Genomic DNA, 16,639 nt, shown 5'->3' on the forward strand with positions numbered 1-16,639 from the left:
GTAAAATATGGACAAACCCAGCAATTGGGTTATTTTGACCCAGCGTTTGGGTTACTAACCAAAAGGTTGGGTTAAACATTTAACCCAACCGCTGGGTTAAAACAGCCCAATTGCTGGGTTTGTCCATATTTGACCCAGCACTGGGTTGTATTTAACCCAACATTTTTTAGAGTGCCGTTTGTATTAAATTATTTAAGAGACCCATAAAGTCAGACTTTACAGATCAAGTCCATGCCCAGATCATCTATTGCAAATCAGCAAAGACGTTTGATTTTTCATTCAAACATTCAAAGTAATGTTATGGCAATAAGTTACAAACTAATATATGGAAGATCATTGTGTTAGTGGTTCATGCTAATGCATATCGATCATATTTAAGATTAGGAGTTTTACTAAAACTGCCTATTTTGATGCATAAATCATCCGTTTGTCCAACAGATATGAATTATACCTCATATTGCAAAATCTTTTAAGGAAAGGTGGGCTACTTTAAGTTATCATAAATGTGATTTTCACTTAGGTGGATATAATAAAAGAACTAAAAAAATCCCATAGAGTTGGATGAGGGATTGAATGTGGGCTCTTTTGATTTAGGCCAGCAAGTAGCCACCCAAAACACCATAGCAACACCCTAGTAGCTGCACAGCAACACCATGACATCCTGGCAGTGACTTTTGTATGAGTACCATTCACATTTTCATCAAGTTCCAGCGGAAAAACAAAGTTTGAAAGAGTTCAGCTAATAATAGCAACATGTTCATTAAATTCAAAAACACGTATTAGTAGAATACTGTTTTCATATTCTGGTAGATTAAGCCAAACAAAACCCAAAGTCACATACATATACCTCTATCAGCAGTGTAAATGTTCTACCCTTATTTCTGGGTACCATAAACAGAAAAAAGTTGTAGGTACCTGGTTCTAACGCGATCTATTGTGTATCATATACAGGCTGCTATGCTTCACACCCAGTCTATCAGTGCACATTTCCAGGGAATTTTCTGAAGGCATTTTTCAGGTATCTTAATAAACGCACATCTGAAAGTAGATGATGCTGTCTGTCACAGATAGGGGAGCATTATGGGATGAAAAGTGGATCATATGCAATTTCACGTTTAGCCAGCTAAAAATAATAAATGGGAGCAAGTTTTGAACCTTTTGACATTTTTTTAATAAGGCCCGCTGGTCTAGGACTGTAACTTGTGTGTGGTTTCTCTACTGTAAAGCTAAATGTGTGACTATTTCGTTTTGTAAATAGTTACCCCTAAACGGATGATGATATATGAGGTGGACGAGGTCATGTGATTGCATCCTTTTATTATGAGCTGTACATACTGGTATGTCATATGTTTTGCACTCTTTTTTCAAAAAATAAAATACAGTAAGCTTGTGTTTTTGTGCTTTTTTGCTCTAAATATTAGGCTATTTAATATCGTGTTCCTGTCTGCAAAACTCCAGATGCCTAAAATTCACAGGCTATTATTTTCACTGGTCTAATATTAACTTACAAAAACACAAGTTCACGTTAATTAGTTAGTCAGTCAGGGTAGCCACATATTTAATTTTTGTCAGGAATGAAAATGCGGCTGTACGGGATAGAAGTACAGTGCATTCAATGGATTGTGCTGTTGTTTAACATTGTTCAGATCGTTCAACTGACATAGTTCCTCACTGCCTCGTTTTCATTCATGTCCTCGTTTAAATTCAGTATGTCATCTAACCTGATTAAAGGACTAGTTCACCCAAAAATGAACATTTGCTGTTAATTTGCTCACCCTCAGGCCATCCAAGATGTAGATGACTTGTTGAGATTTTTACCTGAAACCATATGTGGTGCTTGTTGATTCATAAAATGCAAGTCAGCAGGTACCAGGACTTTGAGAGTCAAAAAAAATTATACCAGGCAACACAAAATTAATACCCATGACTCCTGATGACATATTGAGGTGTTATGAATGACTTTAGATAAATGTATTTACAGTGTTAAGGTGAAATTACTCAGATCGAAGACTGCCTGTTTCTTAATTTGTAGTTTTAAAATAGTTGATATAGTTCCAAAGCGAGCAAGCAGTTCAAAGCACAACAGAATTCAGTTAGTGAATACTAATTAAAAATTAAAAATGGTTAATTCAGTTTATTAATAATAGCCTATTATCATTTATTAACCTGTTAACTGTCGGTTCCACTTAAGTTTGATCTCTTTTTAAAGAAGACAAATGGCAGATTATTGTAGAGGTGAAACAAGTTATACAAATGAAATCACAAAAAAGTTGTGGAAGTTTATGTTTATGAAAACATAAAATGCAAAAATATCAATTGTAATATTTTACATAAAACATTTTTCTTTTCTTTTTTTACAAAACAGGTTGAACTCTAAAACTGCTAGAATATCAAAACCAAAAATCTGAACAAGTTCCAAATTTGAGGTTGATATCTCAACAACAACAAAAATAATAATAATAATAAATAAAATCTTTCAGTAAGATTTTGTTTGGGCACACCAAACTTTTCCACTTGATGACTCAAGCTTCATTAGTGACCATATAAGGACGCCCCATTTCCATTTATAGTCTGAGTGATCTGAAATATATGTTTTCCATACTTTTTACATTATTTATGAAGTAGACAATCTACTTCATAAATATTATGTGGTGGAAACCCTGGATGTGCATTACAGCTCACAGAGAATGGGGGAGTTATATTCACTTATGTAAACACTTTCAGACATTTTTTTTTCTCAAGAAATAGAATGGATGTTATCTTTTGAACAATTGGCATGCAAATTATCACGATTTTACATGTACATTTCAAAATAAAAGTCAGAACTCGCTCTCTCTGACTCTGATGAGTAGGCTGCTCTTGCCTCAAATTAATAAATTACGGTTGCTCTGTTAAATATATCGGTAAAATGAATAAGCCAGTCACCAAATATGAAAATTAGAGTCTTTAAGCTTTCAAATGATATATAGTTTGTCAAGTTACATGTTATAACAAGTAATAACAAGTGGGCTCACCAGTGGGCCAGTTGCATTTAACAGGTTAAACAATATTATTTTCAATAAACAAAACGATATTTGATTAGTATATTGTACACTTCCTGGTTTAGGATCACAAACGGAACAGAATTGAAACAGTGTAGCTCTACAATATGACCACAAGGTGGCAGCAGCGTCGAGCTCGTTGAGCCTTCTCAATACCACACACTTCACTGTGTGTGTGTTTGTTTGTTGTAGACACACACAAGTGTAGTGGTAGAATCACTCAATATAAACTATTCAAGGTTGATTATCTTGGTGAATGTCTTTCATTTTCTTGCAAAACTGAGCAAATCAAATGTAACCTTTTAACCTGAACTTGCATATATTCATCAAAGTTAATCAAAGTGCAAAGATGAAATACACAGTTTGCTTTATCCATTTGTGAGTGTGTGGGTGCAGTTGTGAATGCACTGCGACACAGAGCATGCGTGCTGGCTTTGAGTTGCGAGTGCGTCAGGCTAAAGTGACTTCACCAAGACAAGATGGTAGCTATGGAGGGGGCTGCAGAGATGCCATGATGCAATCTCTCAGTGTGTGTTTGTGTGTGCATGCGCAAACATTTGTGTGTGTGTGATGTCTCCCGCACGGCTGTGTCAGTCAGAGAAAGGTCCACCAGGCACTGCTGGCAAAGCGGGCACACTGACAGAGACACAGGGACATCAGGCTCTGAAGGCCCGCTCAGCACACAAAGACACGGCCGAGCTGCCCGTCACACGCCACTGTGCTCAAAATATTGGGGAAATGCAGATTAAAATCTTTTATTGAAGGCTGCTGTGGTTGGTGAACTCAAACAACAAGTCACACAATAGCACACATACACAATCTGCTCTGCAAGAGAACAGGACCTTATCAAAGCTGGAATATGGAATACTATATAATATATTAAGAGCAAATTTGTTTGGTTTTGTAAACATTAATAAGATTTGTTATTAGATTTCATGTGCACATGACTGAAACTCGTGCAAAAATGTATCATTTATTTTGGTAACTGATAAATGTTGATCCCCTTTACCTGGGGATATTGAATTTGATATTTTTTATGTATTTTTTTATTAAATATTGATACAAACCCATATTTAATAAAAAATGGTATAGGTAACTAAAAGCTGATCACCTTTACCAGGGAATACTGTTGTATATGCTATATATTTCATTAAATAAAATGATATATTTATATATATTTATTAAATATTAATATAAGTACATATTTTATTAACAAATAAACATAAAAAATGATTTTGGTAACTAAAAAGCATGTAAAGTTGAATAAGTTGTATATGGCATATTTACATTCAATGTTTACATTTAAAATATATTTTTATATTAATATATATGGTAACACTTTACAATAACGTTCATTAGTTAAACATTAGTTAATATATTAACTAACATGAACTAACCATGAGCAATACATTTGTTACTGTATTTACTAATCTACGCTAATGTTAGTTAATAAAAATACAGATGTTCATGTTAGTTCACAGTGCATTAACTAATGTTAACAAGATTTTAATAATGTATTAGTAAATGTTGAAATTAACATTAACAAAGATTAATAAACGCTGTATAAGTGCAGTTCATTATTAGATTTATGAGGACATTTTCAGTGTCCCCGTAATTCAAAAGGCTTATAAATAATTTAGAATGAGTTTTTTTGAAAATCTAAAAATACTGAAAGTCTCCTGTGAGGGGTAGGTTTAGGGGTAGGGTTGGTGTAGGGCAATAGAAAATACAGTCTGTACAGTAGAAAAACCATTACACCTATGGAGAGTCCCCATAAACCATAAACCATGAACCTGTCATTCTGCAGTATTATAGTATGTGACTTTCTATTTGTTTTTCAATCATGTGAAAATGCTTTTTGTGTGCCTGTGGGCTATTTGTGCGTGAAGTGTTTTTCAACACAACAGGATTCTGGGGCTGATATTACAGCTCTGAAAATGCCACAAATTGTGCTAAAGCAGCTGGGAAAAGCTCTTTTTTTCCAGCTTATTTTGGTCACGTATAATGCTTGCTGTCATTATGTATGTTAGAATATCTTTCACTCGTTCTCTTTCTTTGGAAGCTGATTTATTTACAGGTGGATCCGCTGGTGACCGCACAGGAACACGGCCTGTCATGCCCTGAACAGCTACGTACATGTAAAGTGACTGGATTACATGTCTTGGCGCTTTAACACTTTGTCATCTAAATCTAGAGCGCATGCCGCATCCACACACACACACACACACACACTTATTCACACACACACACATACCACTGAACTCATATTACTGTCAGTCGTGTACAACCTGCAATGTTAACGACTTTAAAAGAAAATACAACAGAAGCCAAGATAAGTATACGCATCTCATCCGTTTGGTTAATCATGGCTATATGTAAAAAAAAAAATCGTTTTAGTGTGCACATACCACTGTGATAGTCCAAATTCATTGTGATAATTTTGTTTTTGGATGTCAATCCGGAGTGTCCCCTCATGTGACTCTCTGTGGCCCCAGGGCCCCCCTTGCCCCTCAGACTTCACATTACCACATGAATGGCCGGCTGCAAAGGGCCAGTTCAGCCTCGGACACCAACAGAAGGCAGGAGATTTGCAATTCAATCTGCTCCTGGTCGGGACAGACCTGTCACCAGTATGACAGAGGCCGAGGGGGTGGGGGACCCGCACAACACTCCACCATACATGACACGCTTTCTTGAGGAGACGGACGGAAATTTTAAACATTATGGAAACATTAAGCATTATAATCAGAAATATAATAGCTGGACTAGCAAGCATTGTTACACTATATCAGGCAAATTGTCACTTTGGAGCCTGCCATTAAAGAGCCTTTTGAGCAGAATTTGATCAGTAAAACAATTATGAAAAACAAAACAACTCATAAACTCATACATACATCACACACACACACACACACACACACACACACACACATATACATACAGTGGGTACGGAAAGTCTCCAGACCCCCTTAAATTTTTCCCTCTTTGTTATATTGCAGCCATTTGCTAAAATCATTTAAGTTAATTTTTTCCCTCATTAATGTACACACAGCACCCCATATTGACAGAAAAACACAGAATTGTTGACATTTTTGCAGATTTATTAAAAAAGAAAAACTGAAATATCACATGGTCCTAAGTATTGGTGTTAGAATCATTATTAAACTCATACCTTTTGTTCTTTTAATATTTTGAATTGTTTTTAGCTGTATTTTTTTTGTTTTCATTTAAATGTTTTAGTTTTGAAATGCATTTGTCATTTTTATTTAATTTCTTTTATTTTCGTAAATGTGTGTATATATAGTATTTATAGAGTTTTAGCTTTTAGTTTTAATTACTTTTTCTTATTTGTAAGTCGCTTTAGATAAAAGCATCTGCTAAATGACTAAACGTAAAGTAAAAGTAAAGTATATATAGTACCCGAAATGTTTTGTAATTTAATATTAATATCAATTATACACATATTTGAGATTATTCTTAGAAGGTAAACTTTCAATCAAAACCCCTTTCAGTTATTTATAATGAATTTTGTTTAGAGCAAATATCCAAAGAAGAACCAAAGCTTGCTTGAGTCAACACACAGACACGCCCTCTAGATGTCATTTCCGGTGAAGATGGGATTATTTCCGGGGTTTGCAGCAACATGGCAGCGCCCTTAGGTCTGCAGCTGGAGTTTGGGTTTGTATTAATCGCTTTTTTATGATTCCTCGCATTCTAGTGGTTGCATTAATAGACGTACTGAATTAAAAGTCTTCGACTGAACCTTTATCAGAGGCACTTGGCTAATAAGACTGCTGTTTTTCAGCGGTTTAACGGCAGTAATGACAAGAAACCCCGATTTCAATGAAAAAGTAACCCAATAAAAATGAAATTCATGTTAGTTATTTTCTTGAAGCAGCGCGCGGTGACACTTGAATCTGGCTAGCTTAATTAACTGCTTCACGCACTGAAAATAAACAAGTTATTAATCGACGTCGGCGTGCACTCGGTTGGAGAAACTTTCACTTGAATAGAAATGAGGTGCCCGGATGTTTACAACCCGGAGCAGTGGTTACATCAATGAAGGGGATATTTCAATACTACACTGAGAGAAATATCAGCCAGAGTTTTCCCTCAGGTCAGAAAAAGCTTCGAGGCACACTTTGTTTTTTGTTAACTGTGCTTAAGAAATTGATACTGTATGTCAGAAGTCAAATTTATGATAATAGCTGCTAACTGAACGTTTTGACATTTCAGCTCATGAGGAAATGCGTACTACTAACTTTTATGGGTAACATAGCAGAGGGAGGGAGATTTTATTTCTTTATTGCATTTAATCATTAACAGACATTTATAGGCTAACTTAAGCACAACTGTAAGTCCTTACAGACTGAAGCATGCTTATTAATAATATATCAAATGCATGCATAAACTTTGTAGGGGGTTAAACAAAGTAATACTGATTAAACAAATCAAATAATTTCCTGGCTTTATAGCTTCTCGTAATTTTTAAGACGAATGGAATTTGGAAAGTTTGTCAGCTGGATTTGAATCATATAAGAAACACAACTCCCTATGTCACATCATGTGTGCTAACCGCTTAACCACAGCGCAAACTCTGGACAGTTTTCTGAATTTCTGAGGAGAAATATAGGCTGTGTTTGGAACAGAATGCATGCTTTCCAGTATACACTGAATACTGACAGAACATGAAACAGTACAGGTTATCCAACAGTGCATTTCAAACAATAGTTTGCGATTGTCCTCACTTCATTGTCCAGTTCAGCAAATGCTGTTCAGTTATAATCTTGTAAATGATCCTAGTTGTGTTGCTTTTTAAATTAAATTGTGTTCAAATGTTTTAACTCAGACGCGCAGCAACATTGTCACGTAATCGGTCAGAAAGATGTGTTGAGCACGTTGTATTGTGGAATACAGTATACCGTTGCCCACATACTGCCATTTTTTGTATACCGCACATTTTGACAAATGTACTAGGCCATCAGGTTATTCCATGCATACAGAAAAGTTGCAGAAATAATAAGTGTTATATGCAGTTCTGAACATAACCATAGAGCGACAGAGAACATAGATGGTATCAGAGGGACAGAAAGAGAGACAGCTTCTCAAAACAAATCTTGGCCAGAATTCACTGGGTGCAGAAAAATTGTGCATTTGGCTCGCTGCTTTCAAGTCGCAACAGAGTCCTGTGTGACTGTCTATGGACAGAGGTGGTGTTTGTGAGTGGCCTTTCTGAGGCTGGCACACAGGCTGGCTTCTCTCTGTACCGCTAGAGTACGGGCATCTCGCCAGGCCTGGCGATCTGGAGGACAACTGGGCATTCTCCAAGAGATGTGAGCTCTCTTTATTGGGCCTGCACCTGCTACATGAGTCCTACTCTGACTTCATGTCCCTATCTGTTTTGTTTTTTTCCACTGACATGCACCTTCTCTCGTTCTTGCACGGATCTCTGTCACTTACTGAGTTGCATTTATTAAATGCTGCTTGATTACTTAAATGTTGCTTAAATGCATATTGTGATTTTGTCATCTTTGTGATAAACATGTTGGTCCTCACATCTTCTTTTATGTGTTTATGCAAGTTATAATGTAAGTTTTGTATGGGGTATTTTTGTTGTTGTTGAAGAAAGTACAGTGTTGATGCCCTCTATGCAACCTGGTGCTCTTCAAGAGTGCTATTCCGTCTTGCTTAAAATCATAAAATCTAATTTTTTTTTTTTTACATTAGTGACATCTAATGTCAAAATATTAAGGACAAGAAACAGTTTTCTGGGGGCGTTTTGTCATAGACTAGATCTTAAGTCAATTAAAACTGCATGGCGGATACTGCTAAATGATTTTAGAACTAGGAGAACATTCACTGAACATTATTGTTGTTGAAGGTCTACCTGTAAAAGGCAATAACAGCATTATGTGCACTGTATTTTTTCCTGTTTTAGAGGGGGAGCTGAACTTCTCTTTGATGGGGTCAAGAATCATCATGTGACACTCCCTGGCCAATCAGATCCCTGTGAGTATTTAAAAAAAAAATATATATATATATATATATATATATATATATACCTCTTCTGTTGTGTTCATTCTTTTGAGTTTGCTAATGCTAGTATCACTGTTACTATAATTTATAATTATAACAAACCCCTAACTAAGTATTAAAATACACAATTCACCCAAAAAATTGTCATCATTTACATTCTTTAATGTTGTTCCAGAACTTTTTGTATGACTTATATTTATATTTTGTATGACTTATATTTATTGGAATGATTCAGCTGTTGTTGTCCATATAATGAATGTCAATGGGGTCCAAAATATTGTATGGACAAAAACACAGAGACCTTTATCAAAATACCTTTATTTTTGTTCCATAGAAAAACAAAAGTCAAACATGTTTGGAAATTACAGAATTTCATTTTTGGGTGAACTTTCCATTTAACCTTACGTATGCAACCTATCCTGCACCATTTGTATTAGTGACATGCCTCCAATCATTTGGCTTGTTGAGGACAGGAAGGTAACCACCAAGCAATGCTCTAGATACCATCCAGAACACCCCAGCAACCACACAGCATTGTACCATAACACTGTACTGTTGTGCCAGTTTTGCAGAGGCAAATGCCACTCAAGATGTCTTCAGAAAATGTGAAAATCTTTTTTAATTACTGTGGTTAATTCCACAGTAATTAATTTGGGAAATATTGAGAGACTTCTTTCAGACTTCAAATGTTTAGCTCTTTTTCTATACAAAGCCAGTGCTTTACCATTCCTAGCACTGATGACTTAATTGGCTCCAAATATCTGGATTCACTTATTGGCCTTATGCCCTGCTGGAACTAAAGGATGCCTTTTTTCTCTGGTACTCCAATAGAAGAAAGTCACACAAATCATACCAAATTATGTGCCTCTTTCTCCACATCGATCTCTTTTTTTTCTGCCTTCCCTCTGCCTGATGCCCTTTTCCCACTCGCCGCCTTTCCTCCCCTGACCTCTCAGAGCCCTGGTTCACACGCTTCCCTGGACACCTTTTCTTCTAGCCAGTCCTGCTTTCACCCTGACATCGGGCCAATGGCGAACCAGTGCCGGGCTGCCATCACAAATCGAGTTTTTTTCCACCCCTCCCTCAGCAACAATGGAGCTGAGCCCCTTCTCCATACATCCCACCTCCCCCTCAACCACCAACATCTGTGAGCCTCCCTGCACCCAGCCATTCTTCCCCTAACTGCTCCATTATTGGGCCCCTTTCACTTGTAAATGCAGCCAGTGATACTGTTGATGGATCTTTTATGCCTAGTGCTGGGGTCACAGGAAAGGTATGGAGAATGGAGGGCCAGTAAAGGAGGGAGTGACAATTGTTACAAAGCACTAAGTCCTTTTTTGTGCAGTCATTTTTTGGGATGCCTGACAGTACAAATGCCTCTCTCCTACAAACACCTCACATTCCTGCAGCTTCCTGGTGGGACATTTGGGTGAAAGTGGTGGGATGTTTGGTTGTGGGGGGAGCACTTGTATTGCCCCCTGTATTTAAGCACAGAGTGGGTAACATGTTCTCTGCCATCGCTGGATTGGAAGGCAAGTCATTTTGAGAGTCATTAGTGCAAAAGATGGATTAGGGAAGTGAGACCTTATATCCCATGCACATGCTCAGAAGTGCCTGAAAGAATTGTAGATGGCATTTTTGATCAGTAGATGGTGGCGATATCTAGAGAGCAGGGAGGAGATTCCCAAATTTCAGCTGCCTAATCACTGTGTCAATAGTTATGATACAGTATAATCTTTCTTTGAGATTATCATGTGGGTCAGTTTCCACACATATTTAGTTACTGGGTTATAGAACCTTTCTTTTTTTCGGACATAGTTCTGCAAGGTCAACTTGGTAACTCAAGGATGACCTAGTTGTGTAGTGGGAGAATCTTTTTGGCGCAGATGTTCAGAAACTACTAGGATTTGTTGAGATTTTTGTGGTAGCCAAGTAGTGGTGCTTTGTATTTATAGCCAGTCACCTTTCCTGCCTGTACAGTGGCCTTAGTCTTTCACTTGGGGTCTGAGATGTATTGAACAGGAATAGAACTTTTGGCCAAGTATATTAATATTTTTGCATCCCTGTCACAGCTCTGAGGTTGGGAAAATTTGGATATGCTTGTACTTTGGTGGCCTTGCCAAACAAGAGAAGGGTCAAGCTCTGTGGCACCAGAGTATCCACGACAACCTGTCCACAAAAGTGGGCGGCGGGAGGGAATGTGACCACTGAGCCCTCGCAGGGGCCTGGGGGGGATGACCTTAGCCCATAGTCCGTACGCATGTTTGTAGGCATGATTTGAGAATTTCATGGATGGCTGGCTATGATTGCTTAGGCTGACACTGATGCTCTACACTAATCCCTCCTAAATTTTCTGTCCACTGGTCCAGACCCTTCTAAGTGATTGATGAGTAGTGCTGAGCCCCCCGCTGCCGGACACACACACACATGATCGTCATAGAAACACCAACCCTCATATCCCAAGCAAGATGAATGACTTCATTCCCTCCCACCCACAGATATTGGCGATAATGATGATAGTCATGCAAAGAGAAAGGAAACGAAGAGGGTTAGCTAGCCACTATGCTACGCAGACGCCGCCACCCTCCCACGCATGCTTTATCCCAGCATGCACCTGTCTGTAGTGACGCATACTCCCCCTCCCATTCGTGTTTTCCCTCGTTCTCCTCCTACCTCATCGCAAACCTATCCAGTCCTTTTCGTCTTCCATTTGTTCCTTACCCCTACAGAAAAGAGGGCGAAAGAGACGTGGGGCGTCTTGTTGACCCCTCACTCTTTGCCCCTGGCTCACATAAACCACCCTTTGTACGTGAAAACGAAGCAGGAGACGTTTGCTTCGTTTTTTTGAAGTTCCCTCAGTCAATAGACTGATGTGGCTGAAAGTGATTACGTCTGTTTTTTTCCCCTGCTTTTGGTGCCAGTCAATATTCATTGTGGTAGCGTAGCACTGATGCAAGCATCACTCTTCTTTATAGGTTCAGGATTGTGGTCTAGCCGAGCTGCAAGGTACAACAATCGTTACACAACTGAAGAGGCTGACAGCGATCCAATTAACCTGAAACGGCCGCTGTTGCTCGACCCCTGCCTCTCGCTGAGAAGCACGCCACACGCTTACAAGCGCATACACTTGCACGCATTGGTGCTGACATCTCTGAAATGTTCAGTTCTGGTGGAAACTTGCCCAGTCGAGAGTATTGTATAGAGCCACACTCCTGCACCCATTGCCCCCTTCTTTCGTCCTCTTGCTAATTTGTCCTAGTCTAATTATACAATCTTCCATAGCCAGTTAGTTGTAGCACAATGCCGCAAGCGACTACGTCTACTGGTCATCATGTCTCCTCAAACTTATCAAGGGTTTCCCAGCCCCCCTTCACAGATTCTCTGGTTCTAGTCACCATTTCCCACCTGAGACCTTGTATGTTCATCCCTGCTGCTCAAGAGTGTGAGAAGATGGTGTTCAGTGTTAAATGTTGCCAACCGCCTTTGTTAATGGACGACCTTTGAAAAAAAAAATCTTTCCTTATGGGATTTACAGCCGAGATATATGCTGACACACATAAGAACACCTACACAGACATTGCCGGCTATCCTGTAATTCCCCTTCAAATATGTCCTAGGATTATATCAAACGAAATTGCATTAAAGCCTTGTGGTTTAATTTTCATCCTATTGATTTCCAAAGGTTCAGGTGAGTTATAAATGTTGTGGATGTTTATTCACACAACGATTAAACATTTGCACAGGATTATATTGCAGAACAGGGATCAGCAGCAGTATGGAGTTATGCAGGTGAGTCCATGCATGTGTCCGGATAGGGTGGGCAGTGCGGTAGCTATTTTTGATGTTTTTCAAAACTCCTTCTCTGATGTCACATTTCCAATAAATGTAATGGCCTTTCATACAGGCGAACTAGCGATGTTCAAGAATACAAAATACGCTAAGTGCACAATTTGCGTGCCCAGCCTTATCAATGTCAGCCACAGCAAACTCACAAACAATAAATGCAAACTCCTCCCCAGATCAAATGAAAACATCTCAATCTCTCTCTTTTCCCTTTTTCTCCCCCCCTCTTCCTCACTCTTTCTCTGTCTTTGTCTCCATCACCCCTCTGAGCAGTAAACTGGTACGTTCCAGAAATGGATGCTGATGATACAATGTTGATGTTGGACATACCGACTTGTCCGCCATGTTGGGCAGCGGAATTTCATTGCTTACACGCACGTACAAATATCAAACAATTATCATCCATCATCACATGCTAAATTTATCACAGAACACACAACACACATCTTGAAGGCCAAGCTTTAATACCCTTCACTTGTATAACAACCAGTAGCTTTGATTGGATAATATTTGCATGGCTAAAGTAAATTGTGTAAAAATCAAAAAAAAATTCACGCAGATATTTACAAGACTTTTTTTTTTTTGTTTATCATAGGCTTACAATGGTCGGCTTTCTAGCATATTTTGTTTTCATTTGAATTCACATTGGAGCGCTGGGTTTATATCCATCAATCATCACCATGACCCCCCCACCCACACACACACACAAGATATATGGCTATTCAGCACTCTCCTTATAACCTACCTATTCCAGTCACATTTACTTGGTCTGGCTGATACGGCAAGTCAATGGCGTCTCTGTTTACGAATCTGAATTTAAACCGCATCACTGCTATATTTTCAATGGCGCATTAAAAAATGACATTGGGCGAGTCTATTCGTGATATACCTCCTTCAAATCTCCCCTCCACCTTGCAGTCGAGGCTTTGTCGCGTCACATCGACCGTGGGGCTGGCTCACTGAACTCTGACCTTTGACCTCTGTGGTAATCTTACAGGGGACATGAAGCAGCTGCTTGCATGGATCCGAGGGAACATGCTGAAGGAGCGCCCAGAGCTCTTTATGCAGGGCGACACTGTGTAAGTACACACGCAGACGCACAGTAAATATGTTACCGATGCAGGATGATGCTCAGGCAAACATACTGTGTGCTGTAGACACACACTCGTAATAAATGCAGTGCTTCGCGTTCACTGCAGAATCGCAGTGAGGTCAAGGAGGCAGAATCACACCACGCTCCCTGGTGCAACACGTATATGTTTGGCCAGTGATAAAATATTTTTTTAATGCTTCAGTTGCATTAGTAAAGGTATACAAAATGTTTATTTATACGTGTGTGTGGTGTGCTCAGAATTAGTATGGTTACTACAGTCCTACAGTCTTGCTTTCCTCAGCTCATACTAAACAGTGGGTGGATTTTTATTTTTTGTAATTCTGATACAATTAGTTTATCCCCAAAATTATGCTTTTGCATTCTTCAGCAGGTTTTTTCATCATAAATGACCTTTATTCTTGCCCTGACGTAACTGTAGCATGAAATCAGCTGTGGATAACTGCAGTACGCCTCTGGTACACAGTGTAGTCTTCAGTGGTGTATAAACCGTACCGTCGACTGTTTAGCCATGAGGGGCCACCCAACAACCTACATTAGCACCTCGTACTTCAAATCTAAAATAAAATACAAAACAATTGAATTTAAAATTTCTTTTATTATTATTATTATTAAAAAAAACTTTTTTTGCAGCATCTGAGTAGGCAGGCATAAATGGACACATAAAGCTAAATCCAAAGTGATGTTATGGTGATATATTGTATATAAAGCTGTGTTGTGTTATATTGCATTGATTCCTGTAATTATAAATATTGTGCTAATCTGTGTGAGAGGATGTTCTATGCGTAGTCTTTATTGTGTTTCATCTTGCACATGTATGCTGGTACAAGGGAAGCTCATTCATTTAATGAACTGCAGATGCAAGGGTCTTAGAAAACCGCAGCACTGGCGATTTTCATTGTGTATAAACAGGCTGCATTATATTATCAGATGTTTTCAGTGTAGCTCACATCACTTACATGAGCTCTTCTTTTTTACGCACACAGTAGACCCGGGATTCTCGTATTGATCAACGACGCAGACTGGGAACTGATGGTAAGGGAGAGAGAGAGTGTGTGTGTGTGTCTGTGTCTGTGTGTGTGTGTGTGTACAGTTCCTCAATCACTCCTTCCACTCTCTGTTTTAATGACATGCTCATTTTAGGTCCAGTGTCAGCTTCTCTTCATTCATCTAATGTACATAAAGGTTGTGCTGGGTTGCTCTTTCAGAAAAACATGTATTGGCATCAAGGTGTAATTTAAAGAAACACAATCAATGGGAAAAAGTCAATGTCTCAACCACTGTCAATGATGGCTAAAACCTGCAAATCACGTGTCGATTTAAAGCTCTGACTCCTAGTGTTTTCTACAATTTGCATTAAATATATACTTTTTTTTTTTATTGGTGTATACATCAGTTCTTAAATGTAGATATTTTTCAAAAATGTTATTTTATTCTCATTTTCTTTTTCTAGTGTTTTCTACAATTTGCATTAAATATATACTTTTTTTTTTATTGGTGTATACATCAGTTCTTAAATGTAGATATTTTTCAAAAATGTTATTTTATTCTCATTTTCTTTGGTGTACACATCCATGTCCCTTTGCAGGGTGAACTGGAGTACCAGCTTCAGGACCAGGATAATGTTGTCTTTATCTCCACACTTCATGGAGGCTAACGGACTCTAAATCAACACCACACCCATACAGGAGCCCCTCCACCCTTCAAAAGGTCAAAAATCAGATGATCCATCAACAGCGGCATTGGTGGCCGATTTCAATCCCAGCCGTGGGTTTCTCGACCAATCCCGTGAAAATAATTATTTTGGTTTTAAGTCTAATAAAACGTAACGTCACTGGGAATCTGACTGCGGAGGGGCAGTTCACTGTCCCCTGTTCCTTACAGGAGCGTGGCGGGGTTACGATGGGGAGCAAGGGCTCATTAGGAAGGTCACTCTGTCTAGCCAGTGTCCAGATGGAATCTCTTGAGACGTGGTGGACCGGTTGCCCCATGTCAAATGGCTCCATTATAAATTTCATAAATTTTCTGTTCAATGCCTTTAGAGCTGTAAATTGTAAGTTTACTATGAAAGTCCACTTTTTTTTCTTTTTTTTTTGATCTGAATGAAATATTCACGATATTGTTTTATTTGCTATTTTATATGTAGTGCAAAAATGCAAATCCAAATGATCTTTGTTAGTATTTAAATAAAGATATATCTGCAATGCAGTATGCATTCATGTTTTGTATTTGTCATAATGTCAAATATCAACCTGCTAAGATTAAGTATTTATTTGAGAACAAGAGGTTTTTTAATTCCCACAAGTATCTGCCAGTATACCTCAAAGTCGTCCTAAATGTACCTCTAAATATTATTTTGAAGTTTTAGGACGACACATTTAGCATCATCACATCATACAGAAAGAAATGGCAGTTCTCTATAGTGTGATGACATATATTTTATGTTCCAGATTGATTTGCGTATACTTCCTTGTCCTAGGGTTCACCTATAGAATATTCATTAGAATAAACTATAGGATGATGGCTAGAGGTCGAGCACAAATCTCTCTTGGCTGAAGACTCGATTTGCAACGGAAACCCATAGGATAATAGTAACACTGATACAGAT

At 38.4% G+C, this 16,639-nt stretch overlaps 1 protein-coding gene across 1 annotated transcript; it reads left to right on the forward strand.

Annotated features, from left to right (window-relative positions):
- The first annotated feature begins 6,657 nt into the window (after positions 1–6,657).
- On the forward strand, positions 6,658–16,221 carry LOC107595551 (ubiquitin-related modifier 1-like). The gene is made up of 5 exons (XM_016285981.1): positions 6,658–6,719; positions 8,980–9,050; positions 13,918–13,999; positions 15,018–15,066; positions 15,620–16,221. The coding sequence occupies exons 1-5, from the start codon at positions 6,685–6,687 to the stop codon at positions 15,686–15,688; spliced, it is 306 nt and encodes a 101-aa protein (XP_016141467.1). The 5' UTR covers positions 6,658–6,684; the 3' UTR covers positions 15,689–16,221.
- The last annotated feature ends 418 nt before the right edge of the window (positions 16,222–16,639 follow it).

This window comes from Sinocyclocheilus grahami, unplaced genomic scaffold (genome assembly GCF_001515645.1).
Source record: "Sinocyclocheilus grahami isolate Dianchi unplaced genomic scaffold, SAMN03320097.WGS_v1.1 scaffold204.1, whole genome shotgun sequence".
Classification (NCBI taxonomy): domain Eukaryota; kingdom Metazoa; phylum Chordata; class Actinopteri; order Cypriniformes; family Cyprinidae; genus Sinocyclocheilus; species Sinocyclocheilus grahami.